The 26725-nt window shown below is 39.4% G+C and overlaps 2 protein-coding genes across 10 annotated transcripts; both read right to left on the bottom strand.

Annotated features, from left to right (window-relative positions):
* Nucleotides 1–566: 566 nt before the first annotated feature.
* On the bottom strand, nucleotides 567–21289 carry ppfibp1b (PPFIA binding protein 1b). Of its 9 annotated transcripts, none has more exons than XM_067589417.1 (28): nucleotides 21077–21289; nucleotides 15438–15519; nucleotides 14703–14908; nucleotides 13496–13585; nucleotides 13271–13384; nucleotides 12694–12825; nucleotides 11643–11735; nucleotides 10930–11022; nucleotides 10086–10203; nucleotides 9861–9905; nucleotides 8641–8702; nucleotides 8450–8534; nucleotides 7922–8061; nucleotides 7324–7421; nucleotides 6524–6584; nucleotides 5981–6155; nucleotides 5508–5540; nucleotides 4680–4821; nucleotides 4367–4498; nucleotides 3985–4135; nucleotides 3755–3866; nucleotides 3479–3567; nucleotides 3001–3123; nucleotides 2776–2901; nucleotides 2498–2686; nucleotides 1979–2143; nucleotides 1650–1715; nucleotides 567–1550 (listed from the first exon to the last, which is right to left on the bottom strand). In XM_067589417.1, the coding sequence occupies exons 2-28, from the start codon at nucleotides 15499–15501 to the stop codon at nucleotides 1467–1469; spliced, it is 2988 nt and encodes a 995-aa protein (XP_067445518.1). In that variant the 5' UTR covers nucleotides 15502–15519; nucleotides 21077–21289; the 3' UTR covers nucleotides 567–1466. The 9 variants fall into 9 exon arrangements, with proteins under 9 accessions (XP_067445518.1, XP_067445519.1, XP_067445520.1 ...); XM_067589418.1 differs by having other exon boundaries at nucleotides 6524–6581; XM_067589419.1 differs by lacking the exon at nucleotides 5508–5540 and having other exon boundaries at nucleotides 21077–21288.
* Nucleotides 21290–22309: 1020 nt separating this feature from the next.
* On the bottom strand, nucleotides 22310–26645 carry si:ch211-245j22.3 (uncharacterized protein LOC563798 homolog). Its single transcript, XM_067589414.1, has 5 exons — nucleotides 26150–26645; nucleotides 24882–25014; nucleotides 24571–24720; nucleotides 24313–24418; nucleotides 22310–23445 (listed from the first exon to the last, which is right to left on the bottom strand). Exons 1-5 carry the CDS (start codon nucleotides 26218–26220, stop codon nucleotides 23309–23311), a joined length of 597 nt encoding a protein of 198 aa, XP_067445515.1. The 5' UTR covers nucleotides 26221–26645; the 3' UTR covers nucleotides 22310–23308.
* Nucleotides 26646–26725: the final 80 nt, after the last annotated feature.

Raw genomic sequence — 26725 nt, 5'->3', positions numbered from 1 at the left:
CTCACTTTTCACACATCCATCACAGAGAAAATGTGGTTTACAAAAATCTTACACAAGTGCACCTGAGAGTCATAATGTCTTCAATCCAGTTTGCTTCTGTTATTTGTGGCTCAGTCACTGTCTGACAGTATGCAGAGGTATAAAACTGGACTCTATAGTCAGTACGAACCCACATTTAAAGGGACACACCGGGTTGATCACCTGCCAAAGTGTCGAAATGTGAGTTGGGAACATTTATGGAGGGACCCAGACAACATTTACATTTTTACTTCCAGTTTGCTGTTCTCAGCCTCCCATGAGGGAAGTTATGATTCGATGCAAGTGTTGTTTGTCTTTTTCTGTCTGGACTGAGTTGGTGTTTGTTACAGTGTTTCCTCTTCAGACACCAGTATGTTATTTTGTTGATTGTATGACGTTTTGCAGCATGAATTTGCTGTTCTACAAACCGGAGTCCAAAAACACCCACATTTGTTTTAGTTTCATCATAAATCAAACTGTAAACATCCTGTTGTCTATTATTGTGTCCTCATCTTGTTTTTAATTTGTGCATTTGATGAAACTCCAAACTGATTTAAATTACTTTATTGATCTTAGAAATGGATAAACTTAAAAAAAACAACAACACAATCTATCTTCTCAGATACGTCAGCTGCATTACAACATTATTACTTTGAGAAAACCTGACATTATCTCGTCTCACAACACTTTTCCAAAAAAAATGATCTTGTGTCAGCTGATAGGATTCGGCTTAAAACCCATTTGTAGTAAAAAATAAAATAAATGACAAGCTTTTATATTAAATGTGTCGGATTTCAATACCATGCAATGATATTCATTAGGCTTTGTACTGTACGATATGTATTGGTGCAAATGCATGCAGAATATTACTGATGAGTGAAAACCTGTTAAATGTTCAACGTAGGATAAAATATAAAGACAATTTCCATTTAATTAGAAAAATTCAGTTCTGTAGAAAACATAGCAGCTGTTTTTTGGAGTTATATCTTTACATTAACTTCTGCACAGCATCACTTCTGAATCAAATCTCTCTTTTTTTTAATATTTCTACAGTCAGAAGGCAATTTAAAAGACATAATAAATCTATAATGGCATATTCTATATGTCTTTTTTGCTGCTGGTTGACACTTCAGTTCTATCATAAACAGGAAAATGCGAGTACATACTGTAACTACGTACAAAATATCTCCAGAAACCAGCTGGCAGGCAAGCAGTGGTGTTGCCCCAAATGTTCCCTCTGTCATTAGACACTGTAGGCTTTCACAACATTGTTCAAAACAGAAACGGAAAGACACTGTAATACTTTTGGCTCATCATTGAACGCAACACTAAAAAAAGGAAACGTGGGCGCATTCTCTGGGTTTGTTGAGAAAAGTCTGTGTGCGAGTGGAGAGGTTTGGCACAGGGTTTCATTCACAGCAGGACCAGGTGTCATGGTGCCGACAGTCTCATGCGTTGGATTCGTCGTCTGTTACGCTGGGGTTGGGTGAGTTTGAGATCTCTTTGAAGAATTCATCATCTTTCAACATGCTCTGGAGCGACAGAGAAAAATTATGGAATTAACTTCACAAGAACAATGTTTCTACGTTGCCCTATCGATTATTAACACACTTTATGTTAAATATTCTTACCGTCAGGTTTTGGATCCCCTCAGAGAAAGCTCCAATCTGTCTCACTGTTCCCTCGGAGTCCTCCATCTGTATATAACAAGCAGCTTTCAAACTTAGTAAACTTACATCTACAGTACAAACAGCTACTGAATAAATATCTCTTGAAGAAAGTCACCAAAAATGCAACATTGTTGTACAAAAAATAATCAGAAACTCATGAACTGGACTGTTTTAATTGACTTTGTCAGCAGTAGATTTCTCATATATACACATGTAATTACATGGAGGATTGATAATGTTTTAAGCTGGATCATATAATCGTTCAGTGGACCCTTTGAAGAAAAGCTCACCTGTTCTAGTCTGTCGAGGTCGTCTTCGTAGATTTGGAGCTCAAATCCTTTCTGAAAGCTCCGTCCCTTCGGCATCTCCACATCCATGGGACACACATACTCTTCACTCTCTTCCTGCTTCTTCTTCCTCAGGCTGCCAAAGTTACCAAACGACAGTTTCCTTGGCTGGTTTGTGCGAGCGGAGGGGAGACAAATAAGTTCAGCGTATCAGTTTTATAACTTCATTCAGATAAACATACAGCCAATAACAAGCCCCTCAGGGTTCTCACTTATTTCACATTTAAATTTCAAATATTTTAGCTTGTACATTCTTGCTATATTCTTTGTTTTATCTTATTTCCGGTTTTAATTTTTGGTTTGTAATAATCGAAATTTCATTTTCAGGTTATATTATAAATCTGGTGTCATAATATAAAATCAAATTACTTTTTGTTTTATTAATATTTGAAAAAAAAACGCTCAAATCTTTTCCTGGATATTCCTGACTTTGGGAATCCTGGTGCTAACTGTCATCCGTACCTTGACCTTGGTGGTTGCAGTCAGCAGAGTATAATCTGGGTTTTCGAGACACTCCTGTTTGAGCTGCTGGGCCTCTGAACCAATCAGCAGGTTGAAATGTGTGGCGAGGTGGCGGCGCAGCAGAGTTTTGTTGGGGGGGATGTTCAGCAGCAAGGCCATGGTCTCCACGTTGAACCGTGGCTCCAGGACCTGAGGAGAGGAAAGCACTGTGTTAGGAGAGGATATTCTGCGGTGAGAATCTGTGTTTCCAGGGACGACCAAACACCGAACCCTCTTACCATCAGGCCTCCGTGCACACCACTGCCTCTCAGGTTGGGAGCGTATTCAGCAAGGTCCACAGACCGCAGCCACTCCATCACCCTGTGGTTTGTCCACTGGGAAATCTCTGCTGGTGAAATATTGTTCTATGGGCACAAAGCACAAGTTAGAAATGGGGAGTATGTTTACAGCAGACTTTAAAATCTGTCAATACATTTCTGTTCTCAGGTGTCTGTTAAACACACCTCGTCAGACGGCCTGCGTCGCAAGCAGTTGGGCTCATAGTTGTTGAGCCGGAGCACTTGAATAGCTCTCTTGATACTGAGGTGATGCAGGACACTCCCCACCTTCAGAGAAAGCAGGTCATCCTGAGGGAAAAAGGGAGGCATTAATGACTAACTGCAAAATACAAACAATAACGGCAATGTTCAGTTGAAGCTGTGATTAAATAGATTTCCAAAGGACATAACAGTCACTTAATTTTGCAGTAGAAACATAAGTTTTCTCAGCACAGAAGACTGAATCACAGTTTTGCCAGAGCCAGAGGCTGTGGTGTGACTTCACTGTGGTCACAAATATCATGGAGGGTGAAACCAGGCCATCTTCAGTGGAGCTCATCGGACTCTCTGTGCAATAATCTTAATGTGAGATGGCACCGGAGTCGTCAGACCTACTAAGCCACAGGGTCTGTGGGGGGAGCACATGTCTCTCGCCAACACTCACCACTGTCATGTAATGCAGCATGCGACCGTCCACTCTTCCCTCATCAAACTGGGTTTTATACTGAGGCAGACCGATGTCATCCAGCCATCCTGAGAGGAGGAGAAAAAGGAAGAAGAGCAAGTTTTTATAAGCAGTGAGACGACCAGACAGTCAAATATGATTCAAAGTTTAACTGGTCAAGAAAAAAAACAACTGATATTTGTATATTTTAATCAGAGAACAGAGTGACAGAACATTTTTAACTATTAATTTTTTGGTCTGGCAGCTGGTACTCACTCGTCACCCAGTTGTAGTCCAGCTTTCCCTTATTATCCTCCTCCTCTGAGCCGAGGGCCTGCAGAGCCAACTGCAGCTTCTTTCTGTGCAGTGGGTGTTTGATGCCGAGCTCCTAAACACCAACAAGGAGGCGAGTGAGGATTACACATAACATCCCCGAGGTACTACACAGTGAGTTTGACAACAACTCTGCCTGTCTGGTGGCTTTTTTAAAACTTGTTTCATCTCACCCTCTCCAGGTCCTGTTGTGAGGCCTGAAGCAGCGTCTGCCCAGTGGAGATCCACACACGAGCCATGTTCACATAAAGACCAAGACCCTGATCCTGCAGCCAGTCACACACCTGATCCTTTGACCAGCGTGCAAATGGAGCATCTACATCACTTAGAAAAAGATAAGCAAATAAAATATAAATTACTCATAAAATTTAAATTAAAAAAAAGGTATACAGACAGGAACACCCTTGTAGAGGTAAAAGGTAACAAACGCACTTTGTTTAACAAAAAAAAACAAAAAAACGCTGCATTATCTTTGAGTTGGACTGGATACCAGAGATTCAAAACAAGAAACCCACACTCTGAGCCTCATTATTCAGGCTGAATGCACAGACTTACTTGTTGACTCGTTGGAGGTCACGAGACCAACCCAGTCTGGGTCCTGCTGTGGCTCGGACCCCACCCCTCTTGAACTCTCCCTCTGGGAGGTTGTCATCCAGGTTAAATGTGGTAGACTGACTTCTCCTAAGCCTTAAAAAAAAAAAAAAAAAAAAATCAAAACATCCTCACAATCATAACAAATAGTGATAATCCACAGTGATAAAATAATACACTTATATTTCCAGCTGAATCTGAAAGTGTTACACTTCTGTCTATTTTTAAGTTATTACTTAATTAAAAAGTTGGGAGAATCATGTAATTTTCTACTCACTTCCCAAAGAGCTTCTTAATTCCTTTGGATTTTTTCTTGCTCTCTGGTGTCGTAGGGAGTGTGTGGGTGCTGTTGCTGTTAGACGACTTCTGTGGCAGCCCGGCTAGATCCAGGTGGTCAGTGCCCTGTCGCTCTGTTTCAGCTGTACAGACAAATGGGCACAGAACATCATCGGTATAATGAGCGTCAGTGTCAGAGTAGAAATGCACAGATGGATGGAAATAGAGCTGCTGCACGGGGCCAGAAAAGACAGACACATGACGACTCCTAGACGGACTTGAGAGGTCATGGAGGTCAGCATCAAAAGCAAAAACCCTGAGTGGGTTGCATGCATCAGACACAACTGACATCTGACTAAGACAACAAAAAAGGAAGTTATTAACTTTTTTTTTTTCTCCCACTAAACGAGGGAGAATTAGAAAGTTTTGTTGCCGATAGAGAAGCGGATAGAAGATTTTAGAGGAAGGGCATCAAGATCCAAATCATTTTAGCTGATAATGTGTGTTTGGATACAGACTCAAGATTGGGGAAGAGTGACAGAAACAAGAGTGTAAACAAATACATGCAGGCACACAGGCAACTCAACATACACGACAGACTGGATGTATGTTGCACAGACAACACTGGAGTTGACACAATGGCTAGTGACAAGGGTGTGGCTGTTAAGGCACTGCAGCTACTGAAACGTGATATAATAAAAAAAGATGCGAGCTGGATGGATGAGTATAGAAAAGGTATAGATGTACAATGAGGATATGTTCAGTAGTTTCCTTTGTTTTCTTCAGAGAACTACTGCATCCCTGCAGTGACCTGTGGTCTATACTGTACCTAGCATAGGCGCACTCGCACTCCTGCTGCGGTCTTCATGTGTTACAAAGCACACACGACACACGACAGGGTCCAACAGACAAAAAAAAACAAGACAAAGGGCAGAAATTATGATAACAATAAAAATAACAACAGGATTGGAGAGGTGGAACAAACACAGACATACATGTGTGCAGTACACACACACAAAAAAGCACGTACACGGGACTGACGGCACGGAAACAGACTTCAATAATTAAATGGGGACCACAGTTTGTGTGGGCTGCAAATTATGGTCTTGGTCCATATAGTATATTCCATGGGTGTGGCTTGGGAAAACAAAAAGTTGTCCATAGTGGAAGAAAAATGTCCAAGAAAATCTCACTGTGTAGTAAACACCCAATCAACTCCACAGCTAGTTTAATGTCACGTTAACTGAGTCATCTTGCAGACTTGTCTTTCTGCAGCTGCTGAATCGTGTGGTTTGTTCTTACCGAGGTTTGGGTTGCTGCCTGTCTTCTTGCCCCCACGGATCTTGAAGAAGCCCTTTCCAAAAGACGACCGGGCCTTTCTTGAGCCAAAGCTGCCGTCATCCGTGGTTGCAGGCAAGGTGGCAGAGGGTGGCATCGGTGGCTTTTCACTAATCTTACTGACCTCTTCACTTGTATTCTAAGACAACAAAAACATTGCTCATAAATGGCTGTCATGTTTATTGTGCTGAAAGTACTGCTGAAGTAGAACATTTTAAAACCACTGGTGGAGCATTTTCTTTTAGAAGTTAAATATGGTAACTTTTACTGTAAAGAAAGAGAATTAAGGAGTCATGTAGCAGAGTACGTGTGGTATAAAGCCTGTCAACACTACTATGGTGCATTTTACAGGCTTCTGGGACAAACGCTTAAGGTTAAAAGTCTACTTATATCTGTTACAAATCAACAGTTTTGTGAGAGGTAATAAAGTAAATTCATATTTGTTTTAGCAAAACCTTTTAAAATAATATATAAACATGTCTTCCTCAAAGATGTTAGGACTTTTACCTTTTCATTATCGCTCCTATCTAGCTGGTCCTGGCTGCCAGTCTTGGTTGTATCCTGACTGCTGAAATGACACAACAATGTATAGTAGTTGAGACGGTAAGCTCGTCTCACATGGTCATAAGAAGCAGCAGAGTGAGGCTACAGGATGTGTTACACACATTCTTCTCATATCTAACTCAAAAAAGGCTACTCAGGCACTTCCTCACACTCTGTATGACTGCAGCAAATGGACAAAACAGCTGTTGGCCTGGTAACAAGCTGAAAAACTGAAAGTCCACATTCATAGTATTAAGTGTAGACAATATGGACAAAATATTCCAGTCACAACATTATATATACGCTCACCGGCCACTTCATTAGGTACACCTGTGTAATCTAATGCAATCCAATACAACAGCTCTGCCATAAATTCTACTTTAACAAAGCTTATACATTTTCAGTTTATATTGATATGTTATAATATTTACTTAGGGATCAAAATAATACAATTAAAAGTCAAACTCAAGGTTTTGTCATTTTTCCAGCCTATATCTTCCCCCCCCCCAAATTTTGCTGCCTTCAAATGATCAACAACATAAAAACAAGTCAATAAAGTAAAGTAATTTCAAATAGTTTAATTTCTTTAGCTATTTTTAAAAAAAATCATCTGTCGTTCAAGGATGCGAGTGGCACAAAATAGATGCTACTGGTGTCTTTAAAACAAACACAAAAAAAAAACTTGCTTCAGCCAAACTCTACACTGAACTCTGACTTGCAGTATCGGATGCTTGTGAAAGGATAAAGTCTATGTCATAATTCACCTTTCTACATCTGTTGGTGCCGACTCTGATACTTGTTCTGGATCAGTAGGGCTGGGTGTGTAGGAAGGCTCTTCATTTAAACCGTTTAGGCTCTCCAGCTAAGCACAGATCACAAAAGAAAAAAAATAGACAGACAAAAACAGACAGAAAATACAGCATTTAAAAGTGTGGACAGCCTTAAAACATTAACTAACATTTCCTCCTGTGGCCTCTAGACTAAATCTTCACACGTGTTTGGAGAACTGACAGGAGATGTTATTCAATTAATTGGAAGTCGACCCTTCAGCACTCATTTTAAAAGTGTAAAATTTATGTGAGCTGTAAGTGTCTTACTGAGCATTTTAGAGTTTAATGAGATTTGAAGTCACTTGAGGGAAAAAAAGTAAAGATGAAACAACCAAAAATAATGTGAGGTTTACGATTAACACTGTTAAACATCTTATATTCTTCATTGTACTTTTACTGTATTGCGTATATCCCATCTAATTGCTGCCTCTCATTAGTACAGTATTTGCTTTTCAAATGATGTTCACCTAGCGATTGTTAGATCTTCAGATACAAACATCTGTGACACCACGTCATGTTGTGCTGCACAAACCTCATCTGGGCTCCTCCTTTTTGGTTGTTCAACATCTGTAACTTCATACTTTTCCAAATCCGCAGACACAAGGTTGGTTGATATGAGTGCGATGGAGCATTCGCCGTAACCCTCGATGTGCTCGTTATCTTTGGTTTTCTCTGGAGAGGATAATGAATAAAATGCAGTGAAAAAGACCAAACTATGATCATATAATGCCGGATTTTAGAGTCAGCTGTTTTGTTTGGTACTGACTTCACACACCAGTGATCAACAGAAAACAGGTTAGCTTAGAAGACTAATTTACATCTTTGGTCTCTTGAGAAAATTGACATTCACCATCTCTGGAAGGCAAATGTGTACTGAAATGAACTAAAGCCAGCGGCTGCCTGGAACGTTTGAAATAAATATAAAACCTAAGATATGCTGTGAAGAATGATTGGCAATGATAAAAAAGAATACACAGTGTACGGTTGTACTTTTAAGCTTTTGCTGTCAAAGCTTTTTTTCTTATATTACACATCTACTATGAAAGAAGAGATGTCGTACCTTTTTTCCCTTGTACTGACATCACCATGTCTTGAACTTTCTTGTATCTGAGCAGCGACTGCTTCAGTTCTTCAATCTTACGATCCTGTACAAGAAAAAAAAACATTTCGGTTAATTAACAGGAGGAGAGTTGAAGCATTTTACGTGATGCAATGTGAATATGCCAGCCAACCATAAATGATCAGATGTACCTTCTCTTCATTAGCTGCCATCAACGATTCAACTGCCTTTTTCATTCTCTGCACTTCCACATCTAGTGAGGAAAGAAAGTTATTATAGACAAAAAAAACTGTAATGTTCACAGTGTAAAGTTTGAGCAGGGAGAAATTTGGAGATGGGTAATAAGCCTGAACACACAGGATGCTACCAGAGGATTTAATATCTACAGAACATACAGACTGCAACATTACCAACCTTGATTCAGAAACACATTGTCTGTTTTTTTTTTAAAGAATCCTTCAAATTGATAAACCGTATCCTTGTGTGGGCAGGTTCCACAATTTTCACTTTGGCAGAACAATTTCATTTTTCAGGAAGCACACTCAGCCAACCCTCGACATTAGCAGTCATAGGGGTCATCTGTTATTTGTGCTTTTTTTCCCCCTCAGGTTTAGCATTTCCAAGTAACCTAAAACCATTTTCTCTGTGATCCCTCACAACAAACTTTTAAAAACACACTGGTCCATGCTTTTAAAACTTATGAAATATGACTTTAATCTGACATTTTAAAATGAATGAAAGAAGTGTTGAATGAGGATCTAGACTGCTATACAGTATATGTGGAGTCATGTTGAGGGTGTGCACTGAATGAAAAAGGAAACTGTTCTGCATGAGTCAAAGATCACTCATTAGGGGGAAGGCACAGATCTGGACACAGCACTCACAACAGAAGACACTGTCGCACAACACTGAACATGACGACAACATTACAGGTTAGCATTAGGGCACACACTGGTTGTTGGTGTGAGCAGGGAATGTTTAGAGGAGTATGAGGAGAGATATTTAGGGGTACAGGGGGTGATTATTGTTGGAAGACATGAGGCAGGAGGATGAGCGAACAGCCTGAAAGGTTATGACAAACGACACAATTCATTCCTCATTCCTGTTGAAAACACAAAGCAAACATTCCTTGTTGCTCTTCAAGGATGGACATTAAAAAAAAAAAAAAAACACACTGAACAGGGCTTGTGGGAAGACATTTGGTTTTGTTCAGTTCAAAATCCTTAAAAGTTGCATGAAGATGACACAGTTTTAACAGAGGTGTGGTGCTCCGTGGTCAGGTATTAGCACTCCAGTGGATTATAAATGGACAAGCAGAGTTCAGATGGCTCATGCTCGTTCATGCAAACAGGGGTTGAGATGGGTGCAGTAATAAAGTGCAATAATAAACAGAAGCATAAAACCCCCTTACGTTTTTCTTTCAGCCTCTTTCTAAGAGTTTCATCTGGATGAGAAACTAAACAGGACAAAGAATTGTGAAACATAAAACTGGTTGTTTGCAGAATCTGAAGAATGTCAATACTGACTTCTAACAAGATGTCAGTCACTGTTTTGGTGTCGTATAAGTTGAACATGTGAGTTTAAACATCTGCATGCTCATACTCAGCGAGGCTTGTGACTGAACTGCCCGTCTCACCTCTCTCTGTAGGATCTGCGCTGCTCGAGGCGATGGCTTTGAAGCCTGTCTCATCCTGTAGTCTCAACATCTCTCCGTCTTTGCCCTCCAGCTGCCTCCTCAGTATGGCGAGCTCCTCCTGTCCAACAGAGGACAACAGTGAGGATATTTGCTCCATGCGGACACTAGCTTCCCCCCCCACCCCCAACTCCACACTACAAACAAACCACAACACAAAGGTTCACAGCTGCTGACGTGGCGTACAGGCACGCAGGCCACACCTGCTGTAAAGGGTGATGTGTGCGAGGTAGGTAGTAAGCACTACGTCTGAGGGGGCTGAGGTAATAACAAATACAGGGGCCGTTATAAAAGAAAAATACAAGTTAAGTGAACAGAACAGGAAACAAGCACAGAGACAGACAAATTAAATTAGAGGTTTTAATAAAAATCAGAGGAACAAGTGTAAAGAGTTATGAAGAAAGACGCAGCACAACAGAACTCTGTGCCAGCTCTTAGGGAAAAAAAACAACAACAAAAAAAAAATAAGCATAACTGTGGCTTGAAAAATGTGAATGTTTGTTTCATCTGGTGCTTAGCTGGAAGAAAGTTGCATTGCTGACTACGCTTGAATTTTGCATTTTACTGTACTGTGCAGTTCAGTAAAGTAAGTGATTTCATTTCACAAAAAGTGACATCATTTTGCCTTAACGGGTGAAAAGAAAACTTGGAAAACTGCTACAAACCAAATTAAATGTTTTTTTTTTCTTTTTTACCCTCAAAAATAAAAACAGAAGAGGAGCCAAAGGGAGAGGTCAAAAACCATAATCATACAGCAAGCACGACAGTGATCCTGAGAAAAGCCAACCTTCATAGCCTGGAGTTTGTGCTCCTTCCTCTGTTTCTCATACTGCATCTGGCCCATTTTGATTTTCAGGCTAGAAAGCTTGGCCATTAGCGACTAGCAGTAGACAGACAAACCAAGGAGGAGAGAGAAAATAGAGATGCATGAAGTGAAAGATAAAAGAGGTCAAGAGGATCGGGCATCCAAGACTCAAGTCAAGTTATTAACTGTGTGAAGCAAATTAAAAAACAGACAATGCTGATCAACAAAGTCAAAAGCTTAAGAGCAGTTTCGGTGTCTTTCACAGTCTAATTACTCTCCCAACACCTTCATGTCCAGTGATCTACGCATCCAAGAAGGTAAATCCCCAAATTCAGAGCCTTAAATACAGCCAAAAGAATCTTTGAATGCGATGACGACATAAACTAATGAGATGATGACATGAACACCGTTCAAGCTTTCGTTTTGGAGGTTTTTGCAACCTGAAAACAGCAAGCACGTCCTAGTGCCAACTGATTAATAAATAAATGACTGAGTCAAAGATGTCGGCTAAAATCTTTGATGACATTAAAAAGGTAATTTTTAACTACTGTATAATGAGAGCATTAGAGGTTAGAGAGGACAAGTCCTGAAGACAGATAAACAGCAAGAAGAAATAAAGATGTTAGTAGTGAAGAGTTTGTAATATATACACTAGGAGTGTGCAAACTCCTGTGAACTTCCCTGCAACAACTCACCTTTGTGGATTTAAGTTTCTTTTCGTACTGTAGTTTTTCACTCTCAAGCTCTGTCAGTCTGTACCGCAGTTCGTTAATTTCAAGAATCAAATCCTGAAAGAAGAGAGAGCGCATATCCCAGAATGATGGTAGAGCAAACAAACATCTTAAATATCGGCAAAAACTTTAAACTTAATTCCAAAAATTCACTAAAATATTAAGTCTACAGCATCCATTTAAACAGTATATCCCTCTAAGAGTTGGTGATAAATAACATTGTGCAGATGCCCTCATTTCTTTTCAAAGAACTGTTGATTGTCAATATGAATTTCATTACTTCAAAAATTCAATTAAGAAATGCCTCTTGCATTTGAGCCTCAGGTTTATATTCTATTAACTTTTCATATCATTCAAATCTGATTTAACTCAGCAGGATTGGAATAATGCAGTATAAACAAACTGTATAAAGCAACTCGTGATACGTTTGAAGGGACTGGACTTCCTTGGAGAGTGGCTGCATCAAAGTAGCAGAAGAGATAAAATGAGAGGAAGCTGCTTGTAGAAAAGAAGTGATTTATGTGCTGTGAGGCGGAACATGGACAGCAGCTTTTTGTTCCAGTGGGGTGGAAGAGACGGCCGCGCTGCTACAATAATAACATGACGGGTTTGAAAGCTTTCCAAGTATTCTGCACGGTTCATCTGGGAACAGAAATCTCTAGTAAACAAATGATTGACATCTTAATGTTTGTAAAGCCACTGACCAGAGGGCAGTGAATTCAAACACAAAAGGTAATTCACTACATACTGCTCAGTTTTTCCATTTTTCCATTTATCTTTCAATGAATGCTGACATTTCCTTGACGTACTATAACATTTTCCTGACTTCATTTTCTTACTTAACATGCAGCTGCTTTGAATCTCAGGATAATAAGACGTCCCTCTCCCACACAGGTGTCATGAAGACAACATGAATGAGTGTTTGTTCGGTGTGTGTGTGTGCGTACTGGGGCAAGAGAGAAAGGAAACTTGCATACACAAAGACAATTCCTGTCCTAAGCATGAGCCCACATACCTCACTGTCTCTAAATCTGTCATCAAAGTCCAGTCTGTCCTTCTCCATGGTATTCAGCTTCAGCTTTAAGTTGGACACTTCAGACATCAGTTCCAGCTTCTGGGTCTCAAGTGCTGTTCTGCACAGGAGCTCCTACAATGATAAATGAAGACTGTTACAAAAACTTTCTATGTGGTCAGTATTGGTAGCCCAAACAGCAGTGGCAGTATAAGCATTATTGTTGTGGCTGTACATAATGATAATAATAATAATAATAATAATAATAAATGAGCTGGAAACATGTACAAAGTTTACTAGCTAGCACTGTGTTTAGTCTTATCTTAATGACAAGTCAGTTTTCAACACCAACAGATACCCTGAAATATGAATTTATCAAACACAGCAGATGTTTGCAGACAAGAGGACATGAACTCAGATCTTCAAGTTAAAAGTCAGTGAGTCCACCACATATGTGCACCATGCATAGCTTTCAATACTCTCAATCTTGTGTGCTGACAGTTTGTCCTGAGCTTTATTACATATAAAATGCGCACACACACACACACACACACACACACACACACACACACACACACACCTGTTGGAGCATCTCCTCAGTGGCATTGAGTTTTTCCCTGTGCTCATCCAAACACAAGTCCAGGTCCCGAATCTTCTCTCCCTGAGCCTCCACCTGGTCTGTCAGCACACTCACCTGCATGAAAACAAGACGTTACTCTTTGTTAACAACACAGTTTTGTTTTGTTTTTTTAAAAAAAGTCTTTGTGGCATTGGGAAAATGATCTAAGCATTGCTGAGTGAGTACCTGAAGCACCAGAGACTCCTTATCACTCTCTAGTCGGGAAAGCCTTTCCTGGTAGTGGTCACCCCCGCTCAGAGAGATATGGCCGTTGGACTACAAGGACAGAAGAAAATGTAGACAAAGAAACATAAGAAGAAGTGATTTGAGAGCCTTTGAAGTGCAGGCAGGTAAGTGGTATGAGTAAGTTAATTCATTCTTCTGATCTTGAAAACGTTGCGTGTTTCAGTGCCGAATAATCTCAGATGAAATGTTTCACATCAAAGAGTGTCTGGCTGCACCGCTTTACCCAGTGCAAACAAAACCTTACATGGCTGAGAGGAAGGCTCACATTCAGACTGCTGTACACAGAGTGAGTTACAGCATTACACAAAAACTCTGGCATTTATCTGGCCTACTGCCCATCACCCTCCATAACACTATACTGGTTCCCAAGAAGTCAGCCTCTTTCTTGCAACACACAAGCTGTGACTTTGACAACACCAGCATTTCATCTTGCATTCCCAGGGACTCAGCGGAAGAGGACGGTCATGTTTTTGCTTAGCAAACAACACGTTTGTCTACTTGCACCCAGGATTGTTTGTGCATGATTGTCTGTATTCATAGAGATTTAATGCAGCACAGAGTGAGCACAATCAGAAGCAAACCAGATGTGCTAAAGGTTGATTGCAGCGTATTCTGTCCAAACATCACAGATAAAATCCCCTCCATGCTCATACAACTTAAACTCACTCCAACATTGCAAATGTTTCTTCGTTCACTAATGTATGGAGGGTGAAATGGGTAAAAATAAAATCTTAAAGTAGCCCAAAAAATGCATGTTATCAACCCATATTGCATCACTAAAAGCAACATGAGTCCCATGTTTTACGTGTTTTGTGTGTAGATAAACCTGTTATGCTACATTAGCAGTGAAACAGATCTTCCCTGAGGCTACACTGTTCTGATGAGAAAAAAAAAGGGTCTATGTTATTTTATGATGTGCGGTTCAGTTCCAGTCATTACACTAAAATCTCAAAAATGACATTAACCCCATAACTGCACGTAGATAAACACATTCTTTCTGTGAACTGATAATAAACCTATAATATAAAACATACATGTCCCAGTTGAATCACCGTATCTGTTCATCCAACCCTGCGCTGTGTTATCTTAGCAATCTTAGTGTGTCATGCAGCATGTATCTCCCCTACTGTACATGCGAGCCTCTCACCAGGTGACCCTGCAGCCACTCTGCCAGACTGTCAGCTGTGGAGTCTGGGATCTGACAGCGTAGACTCTCCCTTTCTTCTGTGTCCATCAACTCCAGGACACTCCGTAGGTCTTCCAAAAGGTGAAGAGCCCGCAGGCTGCCCATGAATGGAGAGGTGGGCGACTGGCAGTCAAACAACCCGTTGGAGTAGTCCAGAGCCTTAGAGCCTGAGATAGAGAATATATATAATGATTTTATTGTAGCAAAGGAGCATGTTAGGTAGATTTACTCCCTCAAACTACTGCTCTAGATAGTACTAAATAAGGTACCAGATTTTAAACACTATTTTATGTATTATTAATAATCATTATTGTAGGTGACCATCAATAGCTTCTTTGACATCTGACCCTACTGAGCATCACCAAGCAATGATGTCAAATGGTCCACTGATGCAAAATACAAGTTGGTATTTCATCATCTTTGACACTACTGCAACACTGGTGAACGTGGCTTCAATCTACATGACCTGAATAAGGACAGAATAAATGCTAAACCCTCTCTGAGCAGCATGTAGCTGCAGACATCATGTGGCATCAATCTGAAATGTCAGCTCCGCTACAAATGATAACAAGACACCGGATAAACTCTTAGCAATGTTGACTTAAACTAGAAGAGTGAATCAAAACATGTCTCTTTAAATACTCGAGGTCAAGGTAAAATATGATGTTAATGTGTAACGCTGAAAGATAACTTAACCTGCTATAATGCCGTCCATCTGTTCCAGGGCAGCTGCCAACATGTCGCTGGCATCGGACATCATCTTCAGTCTCTGATAAACCTGGAAGGAGATAATGAAACAATGTAAAAAAAAAAAAAAAGTCACCCTGTATTTTAGTAACTTTGGGAACTGAAAAGCGATATGTTTTGCTCCATTTTTTTTTTTTTTAATAGCACAATACAGAAGATCCACTGAAATGTTTAAGTATTAAAAATCAGTTGCATTCAAATAACCTTTTATTTATAAACTCAGGTTGTTTTGTGATGGGTGTGAAGGAATAAAACCTCAAAAGAAAACAGATTAACTAATATAAAAAGAATTTCATAGTAAAAACAGCCAAAATTATTATGACTACCAACATGGCGGTGCGACACACTGATCGTTTCAGTTTAGTCTACAAACATTATGGCTGCTGCTCTGTGTACATGAGATATGGATATCAACAGCGTAGATCGAGGACAAAACTAGCAGACCAGTTACAGCAACATTCAGCTTTCTAGGCAAAAAAAGTATCTGCGTTATTTTAAAATTAAGCATGTCATCACAAAACGTTCCCACCCAGGAATTAGGTTGTGACTGCAGTACATTATCAACAACCCTCTATGTCTGGGAAAAAAAGGCATAGAGGGTAAAATAGCATGTTTGGGTTTCTTTGTGATGGGCTTGACTGTTTAAAAAGGGATAAGCTGAGTGATATATGAGAAGAGCACCCCATCTTAATGGTTTTATGATAAGGGGTTAAAAAAAAAAAGGAAACAAAAACAACTGAAAGGAAAGTATGCGTACATGAGCTCTGTGCAACAAGCATTTCAGAATATCAATCAGGCCATTTACCTAAAATATTGGCAGAATGAATGAAGACACTGGACACTCTGTTTGGAGTGAAGATACATTTTAGTGTCCCGGACTTGAACATCTGCCAAAACAGCATAGCAGTCCCTTTCTCTTGGGATGTTTAATCAAAAGGCTTCGCTGTATATTCATGCATGCACAAACATGCACAGGCACTCATCCCCACACACACACACACACACATACACACACATCTCCCTTTAATCAGCTGCCTCACATCCTGGGAGTGCCCAACACTGGGACGTAGCACCATTTTCAAACTTTATGGAAACCACCGACAGACCTACCACTGTTATTTCAGCATTCCTGTGGTCAAATTTTCCATTATGTGTAAAATAAGCATGCACTAAAACATAAGAATCGTCACAACACACTGAAGGCTGAGAGGATATGAGAGGAACCAGCATGCTGTCGGTTCCACTGTAAACTGCTGAGTGGTTTCCAACAATAAAAAAAAAAAAAAAATCTGAATACGGGTAAAAATGCTTCTCTCAGGCTCCCATGATTCTCACTGCTTGTCCCACTTTCACAAGAAGTGGGACAAGCAAACAAACACTGGCATTTGAAAAGGGCAGGGCTCTATTTAAACAGAATCTTAAACTTATTTACAAGAGACAGGGATCCACAGCATTCAGTTAGCTTTTTTTAAAATGTTTTTATGTTTAGATTTTGACATAAATTATGTTTGTTTTGAGAGGGATCCTAAAAATATCAAACCCACTTATTAAAACACATCTCATCTTATCAGACAGACATGTAACAGACAGAAATGCGGAAGGAGAACAAGAAAATCAGTTGACTATGTTTGTGAACACAATGAAATATTTTGAAAACATAATAAGAAATATAGTTGGAATAGACTTTCCCAAACTCCTTGTGATGGTTTTACTTTTTTTTCCCAGACTGGCATTACATATTTATTCAAATAAAATCCACTGCAGATTCATTACTGCAACATCTCAGATAATATATCCATGCTGTTGTGGATCCATTGGGGAAAAAAGAATAAAGGAATAAAGGGAATAACCAACTACAGGCCCTCACTACACTCCAACAACATATGAAATTAATAAAATCCAGTCTTAAACTGAGATAACACAGAGTTTGGATCACGATGACTCAAATGGGAATTGAGGCCTGCAGGGCATCCTTTTCAAAACCCTGAGTCAGCTTTTCTCTCACACCAAAAAGGCAAGTATGGGCCAGGTTAACACTTGGCTTTCAGCAAACAAACTTCAATCACTCCAGGACAAGAGCAGACCTGCTGCTCAGAAACCGGCTGTCCATGTGTCAATCAGTGCTAAGCAAGTGTCTGGACCCTCGTCTGTTGGCATCATCCAGTGGACAAACAGATCTCAGCACAAACTTAGACTGCCTAATTACAGAGAGGTGCACTCTGTCCTCAAGTCCCGGGGTGCCTCCGTAGTATGTTAGTCATATGTAAACAAAAATAGGGTCATCTAGCAAGCAGACAGCGTGACTTTGTCCACGCTTGTCTTTACCAAACAAAGGCTGTGAATCAGAGTGGATTTCAGGGCTGAAACTACTCTCTATTTTTCAACTTATCCCTATTATAATTTTTACAGAATCCAAGGGGAAATCTTCATATTGCTTGTTCTGTCTGATCAATAATTAACTGTTATGCGACAAAAAAAGCAGAAAATCCTCACACTCGAGCTGCTAGGACAAGTGAAAAACTGACTTGATGATTAAAACAGTTGCAGATTCATTTTCTGGTAATCTTGACTAATCGTTTTAGCTCTAATGTGTTTTCATTTTTTGTTGGATTAAAACAGCGTCAAAGATAATATCTGTATGCGTATTAGCCCTTATGTACTGTTTATATTCCATCTGTGCTATCAAAGGAGACATCTCAAAAATGACAAGCAAGCATCACTCTCAAAAACAAAGTCTCACTGTCTGACCTTCTATAAGCAGCACGTACAACAACCATAAGACGCACAGAGAGGGCTATTGTTCATGGTGGCGGGGTATTTTGACTGAGAGGCATGAGAAGACAAAGACAGAAGAAAAAAAAAAAAACTGCGATGTAACGCTACAGTACACATGGCATTTGAAACAACACCTGCCCGCATACTCTTTTCAGATCCACAGAGCCTCAAAACAAATCCAATAGAAAAAAAACACTCAAAAAGCAATCTTGCCCTTTGGTGAAAACAACCATATAATTCATGAAGACATGCAAAGAATAATGAATACAAGCGGGAGAGTGGACCACTATAATGGCTTTTGAAATCCACCAGTTCTGGCCCCTTCAGGCAGAGAGCAACCATCATAACCCGTCCTCACTGGACACTATAGAGTATAAAAAGAGAAAATCTTGTAATACCCCAACCCCTGAGTGACCAGTAAACTATGCAGGAGATACACAGGAGATAGGAAAACGAAATAGAAGCTTCAGGGCCACTTGTCTGTGCGGGAAGAAAGTGTTTACAGCAGGCACGCCACTGGCTTCAACAGCCAGCCGCTTTGAGACGAGGAGTTGTGCTGGTGGTAAAAAGGCCCCGGGGAGAGAGGAATTTACAGTCAAGGCATAAATCATACCACAGTTTGCTTCCCTTGTTCTTTTTTTATCCGTGTAAAATTAAAATAAAACTGTGGCGATGTCTGTTTTACATGAAGGGATAGATCCAAGTCTCACCGCATAATGGCGCTTTTTATATTTTGAGTCATGCACAGGCCTTGACTCAGTCTTTACCTTGACACAATGCTTCCTTGGGAAAAGTTTAACCAAGGCTTGCATACCTCATCCTGTTTTACCTCACACAGGACACTGTAAATTAGAAAAATACACAAAATAACGGCTATGCTGAGCAATCAACCTGTTATTTTGTATCACACAATGGAGTCACAGCTGTTATTTATGCACCAGCTTGGTGTATTTGAGAATTTGCGGTGTGCCAAACACAAGATGCTTAAAACAGTTGCAATATATTAAGAGCGTCTGCTGTGATTTGATCTCATGACAGAGCTAATGTTATTGTCTCCAAGTTTAAAGGGTGATATGAAGCGGTGTGGTAAGCAAGCTGGGTTGTCCCCTCCAGTCTAGGCATCTCATCAGCTGCCTGCAAGGGCGCTGCTCTGGAATAACCTGCAGCTATTTCCAACCTGAGTGAGCGGGCAGAATATACAGCATCACTAATTTTATACCACCAAACAACTACGCCCATATGAAAACAAGACGTGGGTGTAAAGCGGAACGAGTCTTTTCTTAATGCCTAGATCTAAAAAGTAAGAAAGGCATCTGTGTAATGGGTGATGCAATGTAAACACACTGAACAAAAGATGGAAATTGAGGCTTTTTTTTTTAAAATAAAGAGCTTCCATGTGATTAAAATCTTCAAAAACTTCTCCCGCTTGTAAACGCGAGAGATCACAGTGGCAATTCATTTATGTTGGAAAGCAGGACACATTCTTTTCATGTTACTCACAACTGCAGTGTCTGTAACTCCACTTGACATTCATGCAGAAAGTGCAAAACTGAATAGTACACACGTAGTACAGGAGGGTCAGTATGTAAACCATAACATACAAAACTACTGCTGGTTTTCTGTGCACAAGACTTCTTCCCATGCATCACTCCATATCAGTAAAATAAGCTTGCTTGTTGCAGTTCAAAAGCTAACTTCTGGTTTATTTTTAGCAGCCTTTCCGAACAAATTCCTTGCATTTCTTTTGATGCAATAAAGACGAAAACTGGAGCTCTGAAATTAAGAGTGTTGAGAGGAGAAAGGGGGTCCCTTAAATCTGAATTATAATTAAAATGTTGGAGGAAAACCCCAGACTTTAATCACAAAGAGGCACCTCACACATCATACTTAAAATTTGACACTATCTCATAAAGTCTGCTAGGCTCCAGAGGTATTTATAAAACTTCCAAACTATAAACTCATAGTTATGTATTACTTAGCAGTGCATCAGGGTTGTTTTGAGAGCATCTGGTATTTGCTTCACAGACAATATTTACTGTTTTGGAAAGAGAAAGTAAACAGTTTTAAGAGGTCGGCTGGAGGGCAATACAACAGCTGATCAAATTTCATGCCTTTTTAGAAAGAAATAAAAGAAAAAACTCCAGACGGTAAACTCTAGGCAAACTTACGTGGTTAACAGTCTGGCTCACAAATCACTTTGGAAAACACTAGATTAAACCTCAGCAGTCAGCTCGAAGCAACATCAAAACAGACGAAGTATAGTTGAGTCTAAAAAGAGGTGGCCTCGGGCAGTGGGAGCAGCTTACCGCAGAGTCTGGAGCTGAGGCACAAAGTCGTAAACTAGACCGACTTTCTCACGGCAGGAACCTTTAAACCCTCGTTTGATAAACTATTGTGAGGATAAATATTTTATGTATAACGTTACTCCCAGATGAAACTGTTCTGGATGGAGACGTAACGGAAAATTAACTGAAACATTGCTCTTAACGTCTTCTTACCAGTGCTAACGTCCGACGAAGTGAAATAAAAGTGAAATTTTTAACCAAATTCCTCTCTAAGCTGTGATACCTGAAACCGTCTGTTGATAACCCCTTGAAATCACAGCACCCTTTGGACGGCGTTAAGCTTCCTGGACAAACTAAAAACTGACCGTTAAGTTAAACGTTACAGCGTCAGTTTAATGTGAGAGAGAACGTGCATATTCATCTGCGCGAGCCACAACAGCCGCTAGTTTCGCCTCAACGTTAACAACTCCTAAATGTAAGTTAGTGCAGATAAGAAATCACAGCCGAAACAACAGGAAACTAACTTACCGAAACACTTCTCAATGAGATTTCGAGATTTCCGTTAGCTAGTTTCCTTGAGTGTTTTCCAAGAAAAAACTTCACAGCGCTTCGTTTCTTAACTTCTCCCGTGCCCACCAGTGCCCCGGTTCGTCCACATCGCTACGCCATGATGTCGAAGTGACAACACGGTTGCTGGAAAAGTTGGGACGTCACACGGCCGGAGAATCCCGCCCTGCTGCGGCCTGGATTGGCCCGAGAGCAGGAACTTTTTATACGGGAGTCCTGATGCGTTCAGAGGCATATGAGGAAAGTAGGACACGAGAGGTTCCGGCAGGTCTGAGGTTCTCAACTTTATTCAAATCTATTTTTTCAATGACTTTTGTTTTTCTTTTAAATATGTTTTCTTTGGTGTTTTTAATCATCCAACTGCATTTTACATTTCACATCCCTCTTTCAAACCCTGCACTGGTCTTCACATTGTAGGACTACACTGCATTCAACCACCACTGATATATAATTTAATTATTTAATGCATGTCACATTTAATTTTTGCACTTGTCTCCATCTGTTGGTCCATAGTGCAGTCCATAAATTTCCCTTTGTACAGCCAATATTTAATTTCAAGTTGTTTTTTTAAATTAATCTTCTTTTTTCTTTTTTATTAATCTTATTTTCTTTTTTGCTAAATTTTACATACATGAATAAGTCTAGGCCCCCCCATGCTGAGCTGAAGAGGAACTTAAACTCTTTCCAAAAATGTTAAAGCTATCAAAGCTGTGCTTTTACTTACAACACTTCTGAAGGATCTGTGTTCATATATATTTATTTAATTTTTTTAAATTTTTTTTTTACTGTTTATTAATTTATGCTTCTCCCTTTGCTCCTTTTATTTATTTTTTTCTTATGTGTATTATTGATCTGTTATTCAAGCAGTGTCTATGTTCCCTGGTTTTAAATGTATGTCGTTTTTTAATATGTGATTTGTTTAATAAAGTTTGGAAAAATAAGTAAATAAAATAGAAAAAATCCTGCTGGATAAAACCATTCACTATTGACACCAGCAGCGAGAAGGACACAACGATTACTAGAGATTAATCCATATTCCCTTTTCCACAACAAAAAGATATCATTTAACATGTTTCAGAATGACACATTTAACATTGTATCTAATGACTAAAATGAAACGAATATCTGAATATATAAATGATGCAGATATTTGAGAGATGCATTTATCACAGTCGACCGTGATAATCTGAATTTTTTCCCCAGTTACTGCTGGACAGTGAAAGCAGCATATCCCTCAAAATTTGGGAGGTGTCTGTGTTTCAGTTTTACACAAGCACAGGCGACACCAAGTGGTCTGTATGTGTCACTGTTGGAAGTATCCTTAGACAAAATAGTCTAATAAAAGTCCTGAATTCAAAGTTTTATTAATGTAAACATAGAGGCGTATTAAACAATAACATGTACTTGAGTATTCAAAGGAAAAAGCACTCAGTATGTCCCTTTTCAGACTGTTACATTATACAGTATATTACAGAGTTATTGTTAATGATTCATGCATGCAGTTTTAATGTTTTAATTTGTTCATGGTGGAGCTAAATTTAACAACTTTAAACACTGTTGGTTTGCATCATATACAGCATATTGTTAAACTGCAAAGTAAGCTAACTACAGTAACTATTGCAAATAAGTGCAGTGGAGTAAAAACTACAATCATTATCTCTAAAAATAGAGTAGAAGTATTTAGTGACATAAAATGGAAATCTTATAATAATAAAGTACCTAAAATTGCACTGACGAACATTACTTGAGTAAACATCTACCTCTAAGAGCTGATTTTACAGGGAGCCACAGTTTTGCAATTTTGTATTTAGAGTCTGTAACCTTTTAGGTTGCATTTTTGTCGCTGGTTATCCTGACCATGACTACAGACGGGGTATTTAATAATATAATATGAGTAGGACAAGTAATGTCTCAATGTATGCATTCAGACATAGTAAAACACAAATGACGCGGCAAAGAAAACACCAACAAAAGAACAACACTAAGCATTGATCCAATCTGCAGAAAAATAATTATAACAGAAATGAACACTTTATATTGTGGCAAATTACTGTGTGCACATTTTCTAGTGCTCTCTGGTGTCTCCCTTGAAGTTACTCTGCAGACCATGATATAACGTTTCCTGGAAACTTCAGTCCAAACATCGACTGCTTCATCTCTTTGCTCTCAGTGAATAGAATAACCCGCTTCAGGTCAACCATGGGTCCCCAAAGCGGTGTCCCTCCTCAGGGGCCTCTCCACCTTCACAGTGCTGGGGTCACATTCCAGCATCTCTCTGATCCAATCATCATCCAGCGCTCCCTCTATGAACTCCTCCACAGTGATGATGGCTACAGACATAACAAGGACACACAATGATTACAGACAAAGAGCGGGCGACATTTGGCTCTTGTCCCCCCTCAACCTACAGTATGCCTGCCAGTGCTTTAACTTTTTTTAAATTATTGTGTCATCAAAAATATACAACTACTGTATATAATCCATGCAGGAGTAATATCAATCATATCATATCAGTTCAATTTTCAATTATATTTAGGTTAAATGTAGAGGCCTGTGTACAGTATTTATAACCTAAAAGAGAAATATTTACTGTCCTGAAGGCCCTACTACTCTTCTTTTAGGTCTTAATGTAAGTATCATATGTCTTGCAAGCTTGTTTTTTAAAAAAAATAAAAACATTTTGTGCACATGTCACATGCTGTAGTGAGTTACCTCAGCTTTAGGTATGTACTTCCTTCATCTGACTCAATATTGACCTTGGACCTGACAAAGACTTGTTCTAACTGGTAAAAGAAATACTTCTTTAGGGTTGCGTCTCAGCAGAGCCTCTTCTGTAGCTCTCAAAACTTTCAGAATCTACACAAAGGCTTTAAAGAGGTATTAAATAACTTTTTAACAAACAGATTAGATTCTTTATTCAGACAGAGAACCATAGTCGTGAAGGACATGCAATAAATGAGAAAACAAATCCCTAATGTTGAACGTTTTTGGCACATTGCCCCCAACTGTGAGGGGCTGCTTAATATGTATATTTACTTATTAATTTACTACTTTCTCTTCAAAACCATGGGCACGAGTTCTATGTTAGTTTACTGAGGGGAAGACATACTAAATACCTCATGACTTTAAGGGTTAATATGACCTCAAATAACACCGAACCATGTTTTTCAAGCAGAAAGGGAAAATCATTTCCTCACCGTTATTGTCTTTGTCTAATCGCAGAAATATCCTGTTGGTACATTCTTCAGCTGTTAGTGGGTTGGGTTTGGTTAAAGCAGTGGCTACACTCATCTTATAAACAGCCTGTGAAGGAAAAAAATAAAACATACACCAGTTGAACTGAAAGATGCTGAATCTGTGGGTATCACCTCATCATAAACAAACTGTCATGGCTTGCAGTGATCACTTTCAGACAAAAAGTTTAGACATTTGCTTTGCTTTGGACAGCAACACACCTGCATTATCTCTAGCATCTCCTCCTTTGTGATGGCTCCGTCTCTGTCTTTGTCATAAAGCTTGAACGACCAGCGCAGCTTCTCCACAGCTGAACCTTCGATAAGCATGCTGATGGCCATGACGTACTCCCTGAAATCTACCACCCCGTCCTGTTGCAAATAATCCCCTGTTAACATCCAACTTAATGACGCATTGTTAGAAGGAATGGTATTCATTCTTGTCCTGTTGAGTCTGGACGCAATATGTTTCCTACAGCAGCATCAGATGTGATATATGATGTGTGTAGTGTTATTCAGAGCACTTTGCTTACCGCATTAGTGTCCAGTGTGCGGAATATCTTTTCCGCATACTCTGCTGACTCACTGCCCACTGTTCCATTGCAGAAATGCCTTTGAAACTCATGAAGAGTGATCAGCCCACTTGGACATTCATTAATAAACTTTCTATCACAAGAAAAGACAAAGAATGAAAGTTTTTAATAAACAGGAAATAACTATCTCTGTTTTATAACACGAGAAAACATAAAAGGTTGTTTGAATGACAGGTCAGATTTGTAGAAGGAAAACCATGTCCTTTAATATGAGAATTAAGAGAATTAAGGTCAACCCATCCTCGACCAGGCTTGTTTATACGCTGGGACGTGAGTGCTAAGATGATTAGGTCAAATGGTTTTGAACCACTTTACTACAGCGTGGCAAAGACGAGCTAATCAGCAGTGTGTAATCATGAAAAAAGTAGGACTGGAAGAAGCCCTATTCCTCCATATATTTCATAATAACAGCTCACACAGCAAAAATAAACTAAGCAAAGAAGTCAAATGAGATTTAAAATAAATTGAGGATTAAAGGATAGGTTCAGATTTTTATCCAAGTCTGTCCAAAAACAATAGTCAGGTGTTCATGAGAACATTGACACATTTTTCCCTTCATAAAGCTCTGTCAATCTAAGTAATGGGGGATTAAATCAACAGTCCTCGTTTTGAACAAGAATTTATTTCAAAGTTTATTTGAAGATAATTTGAGGCTTCGGTCACACAAATTAGTCAAATCAAATGGATATATTTCAAAGTTACTGTCTTTTTAGTGTAAATTCCCTCTTCTTTGTTTATGATCCTTCTACTACAGCTATAAAGGAAAACACTCAAGACACAGGGAGGGAATTTAAAAAAGATATCCACTTTATTTGACTAATTTAGACTGCTGAAGCCTCATGTTATCTTCAGATAAGGTGTTCATATGGACAACTGACTATTGTTTTAAGACAGACTTGAAAAAATTGTGAACATATCCTTTAAAAAGGCCAATAAATTGCTTTAAAAATGTATCTGGAACATAATATATCATACATGACAAAAAGACACCTGGTGGTACATTTCTTATATGTTTTTTCAGCTTAAACTGCAGTTTTTTTTTCAGTAAGCACATACAGTAGCCACACGTTCTTCCATAAACTTCTTTCAACACAAATGAGCCCCCTTAACATTTCATACCATCTTCTGCCTGAATACACACAAAAGCATCAAAAGACTTAATTTACAGCTTTTCTGTACACATTTGAAAAGCCAGATGAAAATCTTACCTGAACCACTGATACAGCTCTGTAACATAAGACTCTCCTCTCCTGCAAGGCAGAGTTGCAGCTTGTCCCATTCTGTAATGAAGGAGCAACAGCTCCACTTTCACCCCCGACTTTATATACACAACAAATCCCAGCTTATGCCATGCTTTCTTAATTGCACCAACCGCTGCCTTATCACTTTTCACAAATTACTCGAAGCTAATCTTCTCAGGGGGCGAACAAAAAAGAAGGTTACAAGTGGGTGCAGTCGAGGGCAAATGTAATTACTCAAAAAGCAGACTGCGGCTTCTCAAGCTGCCTCGTTGCAGACAGAAGGCTGCAGAATTTTAATGTAGGGCATTGTGCAATATTCTTGGTGTGTATACGGATGTGTGTGTGATACTGCATGTTAATTGTAGTTTGATTGTACATGTATATATTGTATATATATGGAGAAGCTGTGTGCTGCTGTGTTCTCTCAAATGCCCGAGACAAATTTCTCCAAAGGGAGACAATAAAGGCTAATTCTATTTTATCATAAAAAAGGGGCAAGAGCTTGATGAAACATCATGAATTCTGAGTTCAGAGATTGTTTCT

This window comes from Thunnus thynnus, chromosome 5, assembly GCF_963924715.1.
Source record: "Thunnus thynnus chromosome 5, fThuThy2.1, whole genome shotgun sequence".
Lineage (NCBI taxonomy): Eukaryota > Metazoa > Chordata > Actinopteri > Scombriformes > Scombridae > Thunnus > Thunnus thynnus.
The sequence above is the reverse complement of the archived record's forward strand: the minus strand, read 5'-3'. Positions and strand labels throughout refer to the sequence as shown.